At 38.8% G+C, this 12,797-nt stretch overlaps 1 protein-coding gene across 5 annotated transcripts in view; it reads right to left on the bottom strand.

Annotated features, from left to right (window-relative positions):
- The window catches only part of LOC116848055 (MLX-interacting protein), a 28,318-nt gene that overhangs the window by 3,733 nt on the left and 11,788 nt on the right, over positions 1-12,797 (bottom strand). For 3 of the 5 annotated variants that reach the window (XR_004378894.1, XM_032823793.1, XM_032823794.1), the window contains 10 exons: positions 6,126-6,232; positions 4,071-4,144; positions 3,561-3,686; positions 3,132-3,345; positions 2,775-2,879; positions 2,403-2,679; positions 1,651-2,215; positions 1,400-1,579; positions 552-693; positions 194-294 (listed from right to left, as the gene is read on the bottom strand). Coding sequence is in view for 4 of the 5 variants with exons in the window: in XM_032823793.1 (XP_032679684.1) it covers positions 194-294; positions 552-693; positions 1,400-1,579; positions 1,651-2,215; positions 2,403-2,679; positions 2,775-2,879; positions 3,132-3,345; positions 3,561-3,686; positions 4,071-4,144; positions 6,126-6,232 (1,891 nt within the window). In the remaining variant the exon portion in view is untranslated. The remainder of the gene's footprint in view (positions 1-193; positions 295-551; positions 694-1,399; positions 1,580-1,650; positions 2,216-2,402; positions 2,680-2,774; positions 2,880-3,131; positions 3,346-3,560; positions 3,687-4,070; positions 4,145-6,125; positions 6,233-12,797) is intronic. The other 2 variants (XM_032823795.1, XM_032823796.1) reach the window with 2 other exon arrangements.

The raw sequence follows: 12,797 nt of genomic DNA, 5'->3' as shown, positions 1-12,797 counted from the left end.
TATATATATATATATATATATATATATATATATATATATTTATATAATACACACACACACACACACACAATTATATAGAATAATCTGAATTTAAGTGCAAAGCAGATTTAAATGCGCGAAAATTTAATACACCAAAACTTAATGCGAACTTATGATTATGTCATACAAATTGATTTATATTTCTCGGTAATACCTGCTGTTGTGGTTGTACTTGTTGTATGCTGGAAGTCTGCATAGTTTGAACCGTCACTGGAGTCGTAATGTGTTGCGCAGTTGTCACTTGCGTGGACGAAGCTGAGAAAACAATAAATCAATTAGAAAATATTATAACACGATGATAATTACATTTATAGGTCGTATAGGAGAATATATATAAAGACTGCAAAATATTCGGAATTTCAATAAATTATTTGGTTATTAATGATCTTAATAATTCTTCAGTCTTCTTATTTTAATTTTTTTTATGTTAAAACTGAACTTTTTAAATGTACTTTCTTGTGCAGTTAAAAGTATTCGTATTTTTTAAGCAAAGAAGTGACAAAAATACGTACCGTTTGTGAGTAAGTGCGCAAGTAAGACGTTGTTATTTAGATTTAGAGCTGGGTCGCTCACTGCAGATACTAACGGTGGATGTATCCTAGGTGCTGCTAGGGACGAGCTGCTACGTGATCTGTTCCTTCCCTTTATTTGGTACTAAAATGTAGAAAAATTAACTAACAGTAAGATTTGAAAAGGCACATAAGGAGCAAGCACGGTTGTCTTAATGCTATTAAATACTAATATTACTTTTTAATATTAATATGATTGTGGGAGGATAAAATTGTCCAGTATGTTAAACGCACGTATCGAAATTTTGCTTCGATTATCGTACCCGGAGAATCAACCTTCCATACTTAGACCGATTCTTGAGTCCCAATTTTTATACATATTTTTTATATATATTTTTATATATATTTTTATATATATTTTTTATTAAAATCCCAAAACCCCATTAAACCGATGACTCAAATAGATTCATTATATATGTTGTGAAAAAACTGCCTCCGCCAGGACTCGAACCTGGAACCTACTTTCCGGGCGGGACGCCTTTCCATTCGGCCACCGAGGCTTCGACAGTAATCTCGCAACACAATGTTTATAAATTCTCTAAGATGTAGAAAAATTCTTTAATGTCTGTCTCAAGCAATATAGATGTTAAGTAGAAAAATTAATAATGTAATGTACAATTGAGACTGGAATTGAAAAACTAAGATTGAAATTAAAATTCACAGAGCGCTAAATTCTTGCGAGATGATCTACAATCTTGCGTAGTACGTACGTTCTTAAAAAACATATAAAACTTCCTCTACTAGATTAAAAGATTTTTTTTAGTTTACAGTGCTTTAGAAGCTACACTGACCTTAGGTATGGCGAAGATCTCTTCTGTTTCCGCGTTGGACGTAATAGGTTGAGGTAGTAGTTTGGTAGGGTGTAGGGCAGGCGCGGTGAGATCTAGTCCAGAAGGCCTGCATCGCAGTAACATCTGCGACTGCGACGGCTGCTCCGTTGATACCGATATCACTTGTTGCGTAGGATGTGTCTGAAAGTATATGCAATTAGCATTCGTTTGCGTACAGTTCTAAAGCTACTACGTTATCGACATTACCCTACCTTGAAATTATTGGTGTTAAATTTACACTGTTGAGCGTTGAAATTCTGAGTCAGGTTCGGGAACTTGTAGCACTGCTGCGGTTGCACGATCTTGTACGGTTTCGTAGACATCGGTGGTGTTGGTGGCAAAGGCCTTATTGCTCGTTGCTGTGTTTGCAACGATGAATTCGCGGCCTGTGTGAAGTTATGTTGCACAGTCACCAGATTCTGCACATGACTGGCCGCGGCTGCGGCGGCGACGATCGACGATATCTGATTAACGTTAACCGACTGATCGTTTAGCGTTGTGATCTGCACCGGTTGCTGATTCTGCACGGGCGTTAATTGTATTTCCATTGCGTAAGATGATTGCGTCTGCGACGACTGGAACCCGGAATTCTGCGTTTGCTGCGCGCCCGCTTGGTACGTACTTGGTACGTGCTGCTGTTGGGATTGCTGTATCACGCGGCTACTTCTCGACGACGTCGCTCTACTACTACTCCGACTTTTCTCTCGCGTCGTCGGTTGACTCGTGACGGATGTCTCGAAGTTTTGCTGAATAGCGTTGTAATTTTCAGACATAGCTCTAAATAAAAGAAGATAAAGTAACCATGAACCAGTATTTACGAATTTATCGTATTCTTATCATCATGTATGAATTTGATTTGCAGAAATGCCTATATATAATTACATATATGGCGTCGATACAATTCTGGTGTATATAACGAAGATAAAGACAAATTATAAAGAGAAAATGGGAATATCCAACTCACATGCTATTCCTGTAAACACTCGATGATTCAGGCTGGGGCTGAGTATATATCTTGGCGGTGTAATGGAGATTCTGCATGTTAGCGTCCTGTGCTTCCTGAACCAGCGACTGTTGCTGTTGTGGACTTTGTTCGTTCTTCATCGTCGGATCCTCGTTTAGTTCGTTCATCTGAGTAATCGGGGTCATCAAGTCTAAGTCGGAATAATTAGCATTTAGACTGCTGTTCCGAAACATATCATCCTCCTCAGGAACTGGAGGCAATTTCGAATTTAGGAATTCTTAAATCAAGAAAAACCAAATATTACGTCACACAAACGAATATCGAGCGACAGTTTCGTGTCTAGTCTAATCAATAGCTTGATCATTATAGTACCTTGCAGCGGCTCCAGTTTGTTCAGCGTGTCCATGATATCATCGAGTTGCGGTTGTAGAGGACCCAAACTAGGTTGAATGAAGTCGGCTAAACTGGCACCTCGGGCTGTCGAGTCACATTTGATGCGTGTGAATTCGCGTTGCGTATAACACTCGCGCAGCAGAAGGATAAATTTAATTCGATCTTAACATCGATATTGATAGGAATTTTATCGGTAACGAAACAAACGTTACATTCAAGATCCGCCAGAGATATGCATGTACGATGAAAGAAAACAGTACTTCAACGTTAAAGTCTCTTGTATTCGTGCGAGAACCTTGAGTCATGTGTTAAATTACCGATTTTTAGTAAAATTACCGATTTCTCTAGGATCAGGAAAGTATATCGGTTGATTGGAACTGATGGTCGAGAAAAGGGTATCGGTCATCAATTCCATGTAGTCCTCGTCAACCATCATGCTTTCTCCGCCTGGAGCCCCGCTGTTGTTTTCGGGCGTACTGCCTGTACCCGTCCCGTAGTTCCCGGCAATTACGCTTCCACTGTCCCAATCCAGCATGTCCATTGATTCCATCTAAAAAAGAACATACAGTATCATATATTTTCGTTCTTACATATATTCTCACTGTTAATAATATATTATTAATATAATAATAATAATAAAGTATATTTTTATAAATATTACATTACATATGTATATTATGTCTTCTGTTCTTCTCTCTTTATGTGAAAACGTTAAATAGTTAAATTGTAAATGCCACATGTTTTATTGTGCATAACGTCGCATACCATCTCGGTGCCATCCTTGTTCGTCCAGCCGAGGATCTTGTTCCGATAGAACATACGCCATTTCTTGTACTCTGCTGTGACCGCTGCGAGCTTTCGCTTCCAGTATTTTCCCTCTAAGACCACCGCCTGATAAGAGATACGCCGTTGATTCACGCTCAAGCGCAACGGGTATTACGAGGCATTACGGGTCTTACTGCCGAGCGTAGAAAAACGCTTTACAACTTTATTAGCTTACGCGGATTTTCCCTTTAACTCAATGCCGCGCGCGCACGTATGCGTTAACCAGCGAATCGTTTCCGAAGAATTACAACTACGACGAATTATCTAATCAAACGAGCGGTTGCCGATTTGCAGTACAGGCACTTTCCAATTACGCAAGAGAGCAAGAGTGGATAATATAATAACAAATATATTATATTATCGCTGATATTTCGCGATCATTAATAACGACGTCGTCAGCCGCCGATCGAGTGCGTGAAATATTTTATCGAATTGACGCGAAAGACGTACCTCGGGTTTGTTGTGAGTATCGACGTCAAGTGGTGACGCGAATTGGCATACCAATGTGTTTTGCTTCAATATAACTAAAACAGAAAAACAAAATCATTCCATTAGGTGCAATTTCTGAAATATACTATTTTCAAGATACATTTCAATCGATTTACTGATTCGAGTTACTGATTAATTGATCAGGTAATTGTAATAAAGAGATAGAAGTCTGCGGGAAATTTCGAATAGTACTTTGAAGTGATTTCGCGCATTACCGTGTGCAGATGTTTCAAATATAATTTTGAGCCTCGCGTTTCCGCAGATTCCGCAGATAATCGAATGACAAAACCGATTGTCAAGTTAATTATTTCAATTACTTATTTAGCGTTACGATTAGGCTATGGTTATCAGTGACATGTAATGGTAATTGGTGGCCTAAAAAAGCGACACGAGACACATCGCAGACAAGTTTATACTAAATGCCATATTTACTATCGTTGCCTCACTTAACAAGTGCAGGCGTAGCGATTCAAGGAATCGTACGAGAAACTCAGGCGCAAAGCTAAAATCTAAGTCAATTTAGTACGGATCGGTTACACGTGTCAAGTTTGACCTACAATAGCGTCGATGTCAGTAGGTATTTCATTAAAACAGTAGAGAACCTTCATTATCTGAATCTCTATTGTGTTAATGTTCCACTGTAACAGAATAAACGCTCTAACAATGGAATAATAATAATTGCAGACAATAGATCGTTCCGTTGAAGTCTCATCTGACATCGACGCCACAAGATCAAGGTATTATCTTATTTTCTTCCGCGGGCCATTCTATCTTTTTTCTCTTGTTTAAGTTTGATTGCACAAGTGCAAGAAAAGAAGGAACACCCGCGTTTCGTAATTTTCACTCGATGTGAACTGTCTTCTTATCTCGACTCTCGCTTTCCACCCGCTTTCCACGTTCGCTGATCAAGTTCCACGAAAGTGCGTGCAGCGTAGAACGATTTCGCGGTTCGTAATGAGATGAGTTGGAGATAGGTCAGGTGACTGTGGAGTACCATTGGTGCGAATGTAGCGCGAGCATAGAGCTCTCTAAATAGACGAGTAATTACTTATCCGGCCATTCGACAGCAAGACAGCTAGCAGCTGTCTGAACTCGACAAGCGGCACCCCGTGTATATCACGGCAATCGAAGTGTCAATGAACTATAGCAAAGCAGGTTGGGATGATTTCGTCTAATCGTACGAAATTTCTAGGACTCGGTAAATCTATCATCGAAGAGTTTTTCCCCAAAACGATCTAATGATAAGATAGACGAAAGCCAGATAATAAGAAAATCGAAACAATGTACTACAATAGCTTCGCAATAGCGCGCAATCTTCTTGGAAAAGATATATTTGATTCGCTCTCTGGAGATGAACTCCTCGATTCGCCCATTTTGAGTATGAAGGATCCGGCGAGGTGAATCCATGAATTTGCAAAGCACACTTCACAGATATGAAGCGTTCGATAAGTCCATACATTTCGCAAGATCCATTTTAAATACGGAGCTTCCACCAAGCGACACACGTCCAGAATTTGCAAGGTTCATTTTAGATTTCGACGGGACGAGTCCATCATAACTCGTACGTACCATTTTAACTACGTAGACGTATCTGAAACATATGGACTTATCACATTCTTGCAACCGGGAGGTCTCGCTAACTGGAACGTACAATAGTTAAATATAGAAACACTTTTGCGGGCTGGTGCGATTCTTCGATTGAGCATCGAGTATCCCGATCGGGGACGTCAATGAAGATAGATTAGGATCCGAGAGAGCTCGCGCGGGACGTGACGATACGCTGCGTGAGATAAGTCTCGATAATTATCGATCGATCGCGTTGCACCATACCGCAGAAATGCTCCCGATAAGGCAAAGATGCATTCGCCCGATAGATTAACATCCAGGCGCGCATTAGAAGATATCCCGCCGGCTCGGTCTCAAGGTCGGCGCATCGGCGTGGAAAACGAGAGGGGAATGAGAGTGAGAGAGAGAGGGGAGGGGGCAGAGAGTCAAGAATATGAAAATTTCTCTTACACTGCATGTGCCAGCATCTCCAGATGACGTTGTTCAGTCTGATCTTGTCTTTCCATCGCAGTCTGATGCCTTTGAAGCGATTCCACTTGGGCGATGTCAGCTTCTGTCTGGAACAAATTCAAATGGCCATACGTCATACCCACTGTGATATCAAACTCCAGCCTTTATCGCAATACAAGCCGAATGTGGATCATCGTTTGTGCTTGCATGTATCATTCGACGCTCGATAAGGTAACAGCTCCAATTATGGATAGAGACCCAATTACGAGTCACACTTTGTTTCAATGTATTAAGGAAGTATTACGGAAAACAACACGGAAAAGAATTTTTTTATATTTCTTAGTTATTTTTTACAATTATATTCTAAGGTTGCACTTACAAATGTCCTTAATATTAAGGAAAAAAATCTAGGATATCAGTTGCTTGACCGACTTCTTAGATTTATGAAGCTGCTAGTAGATCGTACGTATAACATTATTCTATATAGATTAAACATAACGCAACGTTATGCGAGCGCGTAATATTTACTGATCTATAATTGGGATTTCCACGTTTCTAGTTATTTTTTTATAATTTGGAATAAACTAATGTAAAGTCTAATAATTTTGTTTTAAAATTGTGATGTTAGTTGTTCATGTTGATTATGGACGACAGCTTGTCTTAATGTTCGAACATTGAATTTACGTAAATGTTTGAAAGTTTACTGTTAACTTTAAGTGACTCATAATTAAGACTGTTATCTTACTCGTAAGATTAATTGTATATTCCATCGCGCGTGCATAATGTGTGTTTTTCTGTTATGTGCAACGCGCAATAGAAAAAGATGCAAGTCAGTGAACCAGCGATTCAATGAAACACGTTAGTTTATCCTCCTGCCTCGAAAACATTTCAATCAGACGGATCAGGCAGACGTGACGGCATTAAATAGACATAGCAAATAATTTCGACTCGTCAGCATTGTAAGTGCTTGCGACTTCGGCGGCCCCGCTGTTGCGGGGAGAGACAGAACGCGTCGTTTCGCGCTTGAAACCACGAAATTTTCCGAGAGCGCGATCAAAGGCGTCCGGTGAGTTTCCACGCGTAGGTTCGACAAATGTTTGCACGCACGTGTCTGCGTTTCTTTTTTGGGATGTTCGGTCGGCGAACCGAGATCTATGATTGAGTTTCTTCGAGTAAAAAAACTTCGAGTAAAAAACTAGCTTCGCTTGGATATGTTTCTTTCATAATGTGCACATTATCGCATTGTTATCGTAACTTAAGCTAAACTTAATTTTGCAATGAAGCATAAGTAAACCATCGAGTTACGCTGATGTATGTCTTAATGGTTCCTCATTTTTCACATCGAGAAAAAGACAAATCCTGCACTCAGGTAAGTGTTATCTGTTCTAAGTATTTCATAAATTTACATATCCGTAAGTTCACTATAAATTCATTATATAAATATCAAATTTATTCAAAATACTTCTTTCCAGTACAGGATAATAAGCTTTTCTTAAATTTATGTGATGAATAATCTTAAAACTAACTATATTATCAAAAAAATATTCTTAGTATGGAGATAATCATTACTTAAAAGAAAAAAGTAAATTGAATAATCGCTTTTCTTAGCAGTGGAGTGATATTTTGCTATATCGCGAGATATATTTGAAAATAATTTCGAATAATGCAATTTCCGACGGTTTGATTGGCAATAAGTAAGGTAAAAGTATCAACATTCGGACATTATTACTATTTTGGTCTTTATAAGGACGCATTTTAAATTTTCAACACAGAACGAGAACATATAGACATATATTGAATATATACATGTATTATATGTTAAAAATTTAAATATTCGTAATTAGAGGTCAAGACAAGACAAATGTGACCAGAGTTAGATACATGTCCGGGAATTGGTAGCTTTACCTTACATTAGCGCGTTAATAAATCATTCGTTTCACTTTCCTGCAAGGTGAAACTATCAATTTCAGTCTTTGAGAGACGCGCGCGGCCGGAATCTCGCGACAGACTTTCCGTTATCGTCGTTCGTCGATATATCGTCTCGCCGGCGAACAGTCAACAGCGAGAAGAAATATCATACAGTCGGGAGATTTCCACTTGCTCGTATCGCGAACGCGGACACGCAGAGGGTTCTTCTCCTTGGCATTAGACCCTGGTCTGTGTTGCCCGAGTCTTCTTTCACATTGCTATTTCCATTTTTCTGGTAACGCGATTAGATAGCTCGGCTCGTTGTTGAGAGCAAGAGAGACGGACAGACAAGCAGAGAGAGAAAGAAAGAGTGAAGGGGAGGAGAAAGAAAGAAAAAGAAAGAAAAAGAGAGAAATCGTATCTGAAAAAGAGAAAATCTTAGTGATCGGACGGAATTGTTTCTGTCCGAAATTCCGACATAATAATCCCGATAGTTTTAATTGGAGAAGCACCAATCGAAAACAATCGAAATGACAAGGAGTGCTTACGAAAGTGGGAATATGGACCATCTTTTTATTTTAGACGAAGAATCCAATATCAAATACAATAAATTGCATCAACGGCTGTCAGAGGTGTTAGCAAATATATCTCTCTAGTATATCTAGATTTTATTTTATTAGGAGAGGAAAATAAACTGTTCAAAAAGCACGAAAACTTCTTTAACATGGTGCAAAAAGTAGGATCTAGTAGGAAATAGAGTGGTGACGTTACATTCGTAATCGCGATTCAGCTGATGATGCTCATTCTTAAGTTAAAATCTGAATATCTCACCTAAGGCAAGTTTCAAGTAATGATTATTAATATAAACTTAAGACAGGAAGACAATTTTTTTGAGTCTTAAAGAAGAGAAGTTTTGTCAGAAGTTTTATCAGGAAGAAAACAAAGCGGCTTCTCTTGACGCAATAAACCACGTGACATTGACGCTAGACCTCTTTGACGGCCGGCAAGGATCTTAATAGTTATGTTTGTCTCAGTTACTGACAGATCGCAGTGATTACTTAAAAAATCAGCTTTTCTTCGTATTACCACTCTGTTTCGTATTGCCACCTTCTTCCCTATCTGTTAATCCTCAACTAGTCACACAGATTTGTAAAGGATTCTCCCCTCGTGCATCCTGATCGTGACGTGTGATATTTGTTTGGAGAATGTCTTCGGGAGTTTTAAATTAGCGTAAAACACGTTTCTTCGTGACAATTTCAGCAGTTCTGTTTACCCGACAATATGCGCAAGTCATCGCGAGTGCGGGCCCTCATATTTGCAACTAATGAGACACAGCATCGAGGGATTTCATTATCAGATAACGAGTTATTTGCTCATTGCACGATGCAACTCTCGCTCTCGCGATCAACCGTCAAAAGGCAGAGATTGTCGTATCGTTGTAAAACTCAACGGCGACAAAACAGAAAAAACAGATATTGACAGATTTGTCGGCAATGTCTAAGCGAGGCGATTTCTAAAAAAAAAGAAGAGTAGAAACATCGATAAGTGAAACGTAAGTGTAGCGAATATAGTGAAGAATTTCAGTCGTTACTTTGATAAGCGTCACGAAAACCGCGATACCGTTTATATTTTAAGAATCCTGCAGCTTTAATTATCTGACTTATAAGCGGAGAGCAAAGATCACTGTGGAAACTAAGCTAAATTTGTCGATCTCGATATTCCCGCGGCGGTCGCCACTCGAATCTCTCGCCACACAAAATATCCCGAAATCGATAAATTTTAAGGACAAATTCATTTCACACGACTCTCTCTGCGCGCGTACCTCCCTCCCCCCCCAAAAATATATATTAAATATATATATATATATATATATATAAAACTTCTTTAACTTTACTTCTTTAACTTTAAAAAACTATTCTTTAACTTTAAGAATATTATATTTAGAATATTTTCCTTTTATTCTTAGAAGAATTCTTTTACCGCCATACATAAGAGAATCATCTGTATCTAAAGATGAGATAATACTTTTTTGAGACGTGGTACTTTCTACTTATTCAATTCTCAAATTTTATGTTCCTTACAAATATCATACTAAAAGAGATTCTCTCTCTTTTCCAATTTTAAATTTAAAGAGAGAAGTTAAATTTCTTTTAAAAAGATTCAAGAAGAAAAGATTCAAGAATTTTACGTGAAATTTCTCTTGATTGCTTTCCTTCGGGGGAATCGGGACGAACACAAGGCAAAATGTCGCGAAGAAACGAGAACGTTTAGCGAGAAGAACTGTCAGAATTGCCTACAACTGCGACTGGGCATGGCGCAAAAATTCTGTTGCAAATTGGCTCACATGCATCGCGAGAGCAATTGAAATGGAACGGCATCTCGATAGAATGCGCGGCGTTCCTTCGAGTAGAAGTCGGACGATAGATCGCTTCCGCGCAGTGGCATCGACTACCATGCGTAAAAGCGCACGAGGAAATAGCCGGGGAACGGAAATAGCTGACTACCTCGCCATCGGCGAGCCTCCTCCTTTCTCGAGCTCTCGACCAGCCGAAGAGAGGGACTTGCGCGAATTCTCGTCCCGCCCCGCATTGCATTGCGTTGCGTTGCTCGCGATGCGTTTGTACGGAAGTGTTACGTTGGCGCGTACGTACGGTGTACGCATCACGAACGGCTGCGATGACGCAGTGGCCTTGGTCGATAAAAGACACGTTGTGCGACACACACAGGAGGAGAGGCCTTTACGGTAATTTAGCGCGATTCGCTTTTTCGTGACGCGCGAAAGCGGTCACACGATGCACCGCGATGCAGCAGCAGCAGCAGCAGCAGCAGTAGCGATCGAAGACGACGATTACGATCGTACGAAACCGCTGCGGTACACTTACGATGTACAAGTACAATTTCCAATGCCGCAAATAGGCGAAAACGAGTGTATTCGTGAGTCGGTTATCGCGTTTCGATCATCGCGAGCAAACACGGGAGACGGTTTTGTGGCATCGGAATCCGCACACGGCGAAATCGTAGCGATTTCGATTCTCGAGAGCGCCGATGTCCGATCTCGCGGATCTCACCTACGTGGGAATTCTACGAATATGGACATAGCATTACGTTTGACCAACATAAGAAATCGGATTCGGAAGGATGCTATTTCTCAAATCTCAAAAAAGAATGTCGCAGAACTGATCGAGAATTTTTACTCCGACATCGTGATATTTTCACACGCATTCAGAGAAAAGATAAAATAATAACCTACACGGAAAAAAGCTCTCTTGGTTGGATGAATCAATTTCTTTGTGAAATATAGATAATTCAGAAATTCTGATTAAAATCATGATCAGAATTCTATTTAAGTCAACCAGAAATTTTGATAATAGATACATTGGATTCTGATAACTTCAATTTCTAAATCGTTTATATTACACCAGAAATTAGTTCATTCAGTAAACTTTTCTTTTCATGTACTTTCATTACGAATATTTTCGTTACATTTGTATTCAAACAAAAGTAAACAAACAAATAAACATTCAATTGCAACACAGACAAGTCTTTTCAAGTCTTCGAGTGATCTTAAAGAATTCTCTGATAAGGCGCATCTTTTGCCGTTGTATAAGTTCAAAGTGTATCGCATTTCGCGAGAAACTTGCTAAAATTTTGTATCGTGAATCGTCACGTGGCGTGAATCCGGGACGAGCGAGAAAGGTCTACGTCGCGTAAGTTTCGCTTTCCGCAGTGCGACATCGGCGAAGGTCGTCGAGCGTCTGTGCTCCTGTTCCGTATCATTATCGGCGATAATCTCACGATTAATTCACTGATGTTTGCGTTATATGCCTTATGCAATGTTGAGACAAAAGTGGACATGTCAACACGTGGACGCGATTTTTTGATCTCATAAAAGTCGTGTCAATGATAACGCAAATACAGGAAATCCACTCGTCCATTCACACATGTTCGCGTGGGCTACAAGCCCATTGCAAATTTGGTATTATGATAATGATGTCGCGAACATAAACGGAGGTTATGAATTACTTTCCTCTCGTGACGCATCTATCCAAATCTATCAAATCTATCAAATCCACCTTTCACGGATTCGCGAATTTACGCAAATTTTATGTAAGAAAGAGAAATTTGGAGAAATTTAAAAATAAAAATAAAATCTTAATTATTGAATTTCTTTAAATTCTTTTTTTCATGGAGAGTTTACAGAGTTTAACTGTCAGTTTAAATTTAAGATATTAAAAAAATTTTTTTATATTTTTCTATTTTTCAATTTTTCTTTTCTACAAAAAATTAAAAAAAATTTTAATTATTCAATTTCTTTAAATTTTTCTTTTCTATAGAAAGTTTACAGTTTAATTGTCGGCTGAAATTAATTAATTAATTTCTACTGGTAATTAAACTCTGCAAACTGTTTGTGTTAAAAACAAATTTTTAAAAACTCAAAAATTAGAAAAAAAATTTTTCAAATCTTTTTAAATCACTCTTTTTACAGAAAGCTTATACACTTCTACTTACTATCCTAAATTAGTTAATTACGACTGGCAATTGCACTGCTTTATAATTTAATAATCTCAATACATTAATACTTATATAATTTATTCTATTCTTGCAGTATACTTCCGTTTTCAATTTTTACGTGACTTCCAACGTTTCACATAAATGCGACTTTTCCACGTAGCTCTCGTGGTGCATTCGCAGCGGTAGATTTCTCGAGCGATAACTCAACGATCAGAAGAGAGAGAGAGAGAGAGAGAGAGAGAGAGAGAGAGA

Source organism: Odontomachus brunneus, unplaced genomic scaffold (assembly GCF_010583005.1).
Source record: "Odontomachus brunneus isolate Ranch 3 - 2012 unplaced genomic scaffold, Obru_v1 Obru_scaffold_088, whole genome shotgun sequence".
Classification (NCBI taxonomy): Eukaryota; Metazoa; Arthropoda; class Insecta; order Hymenoptera; family Formicidae; genus Odontomachus; species Odontomachus brunneus.
Note: the sequence above shows the minus strand (reverse complement) of the source record. Positions and strands in the feature narration are given on the sequence as shown.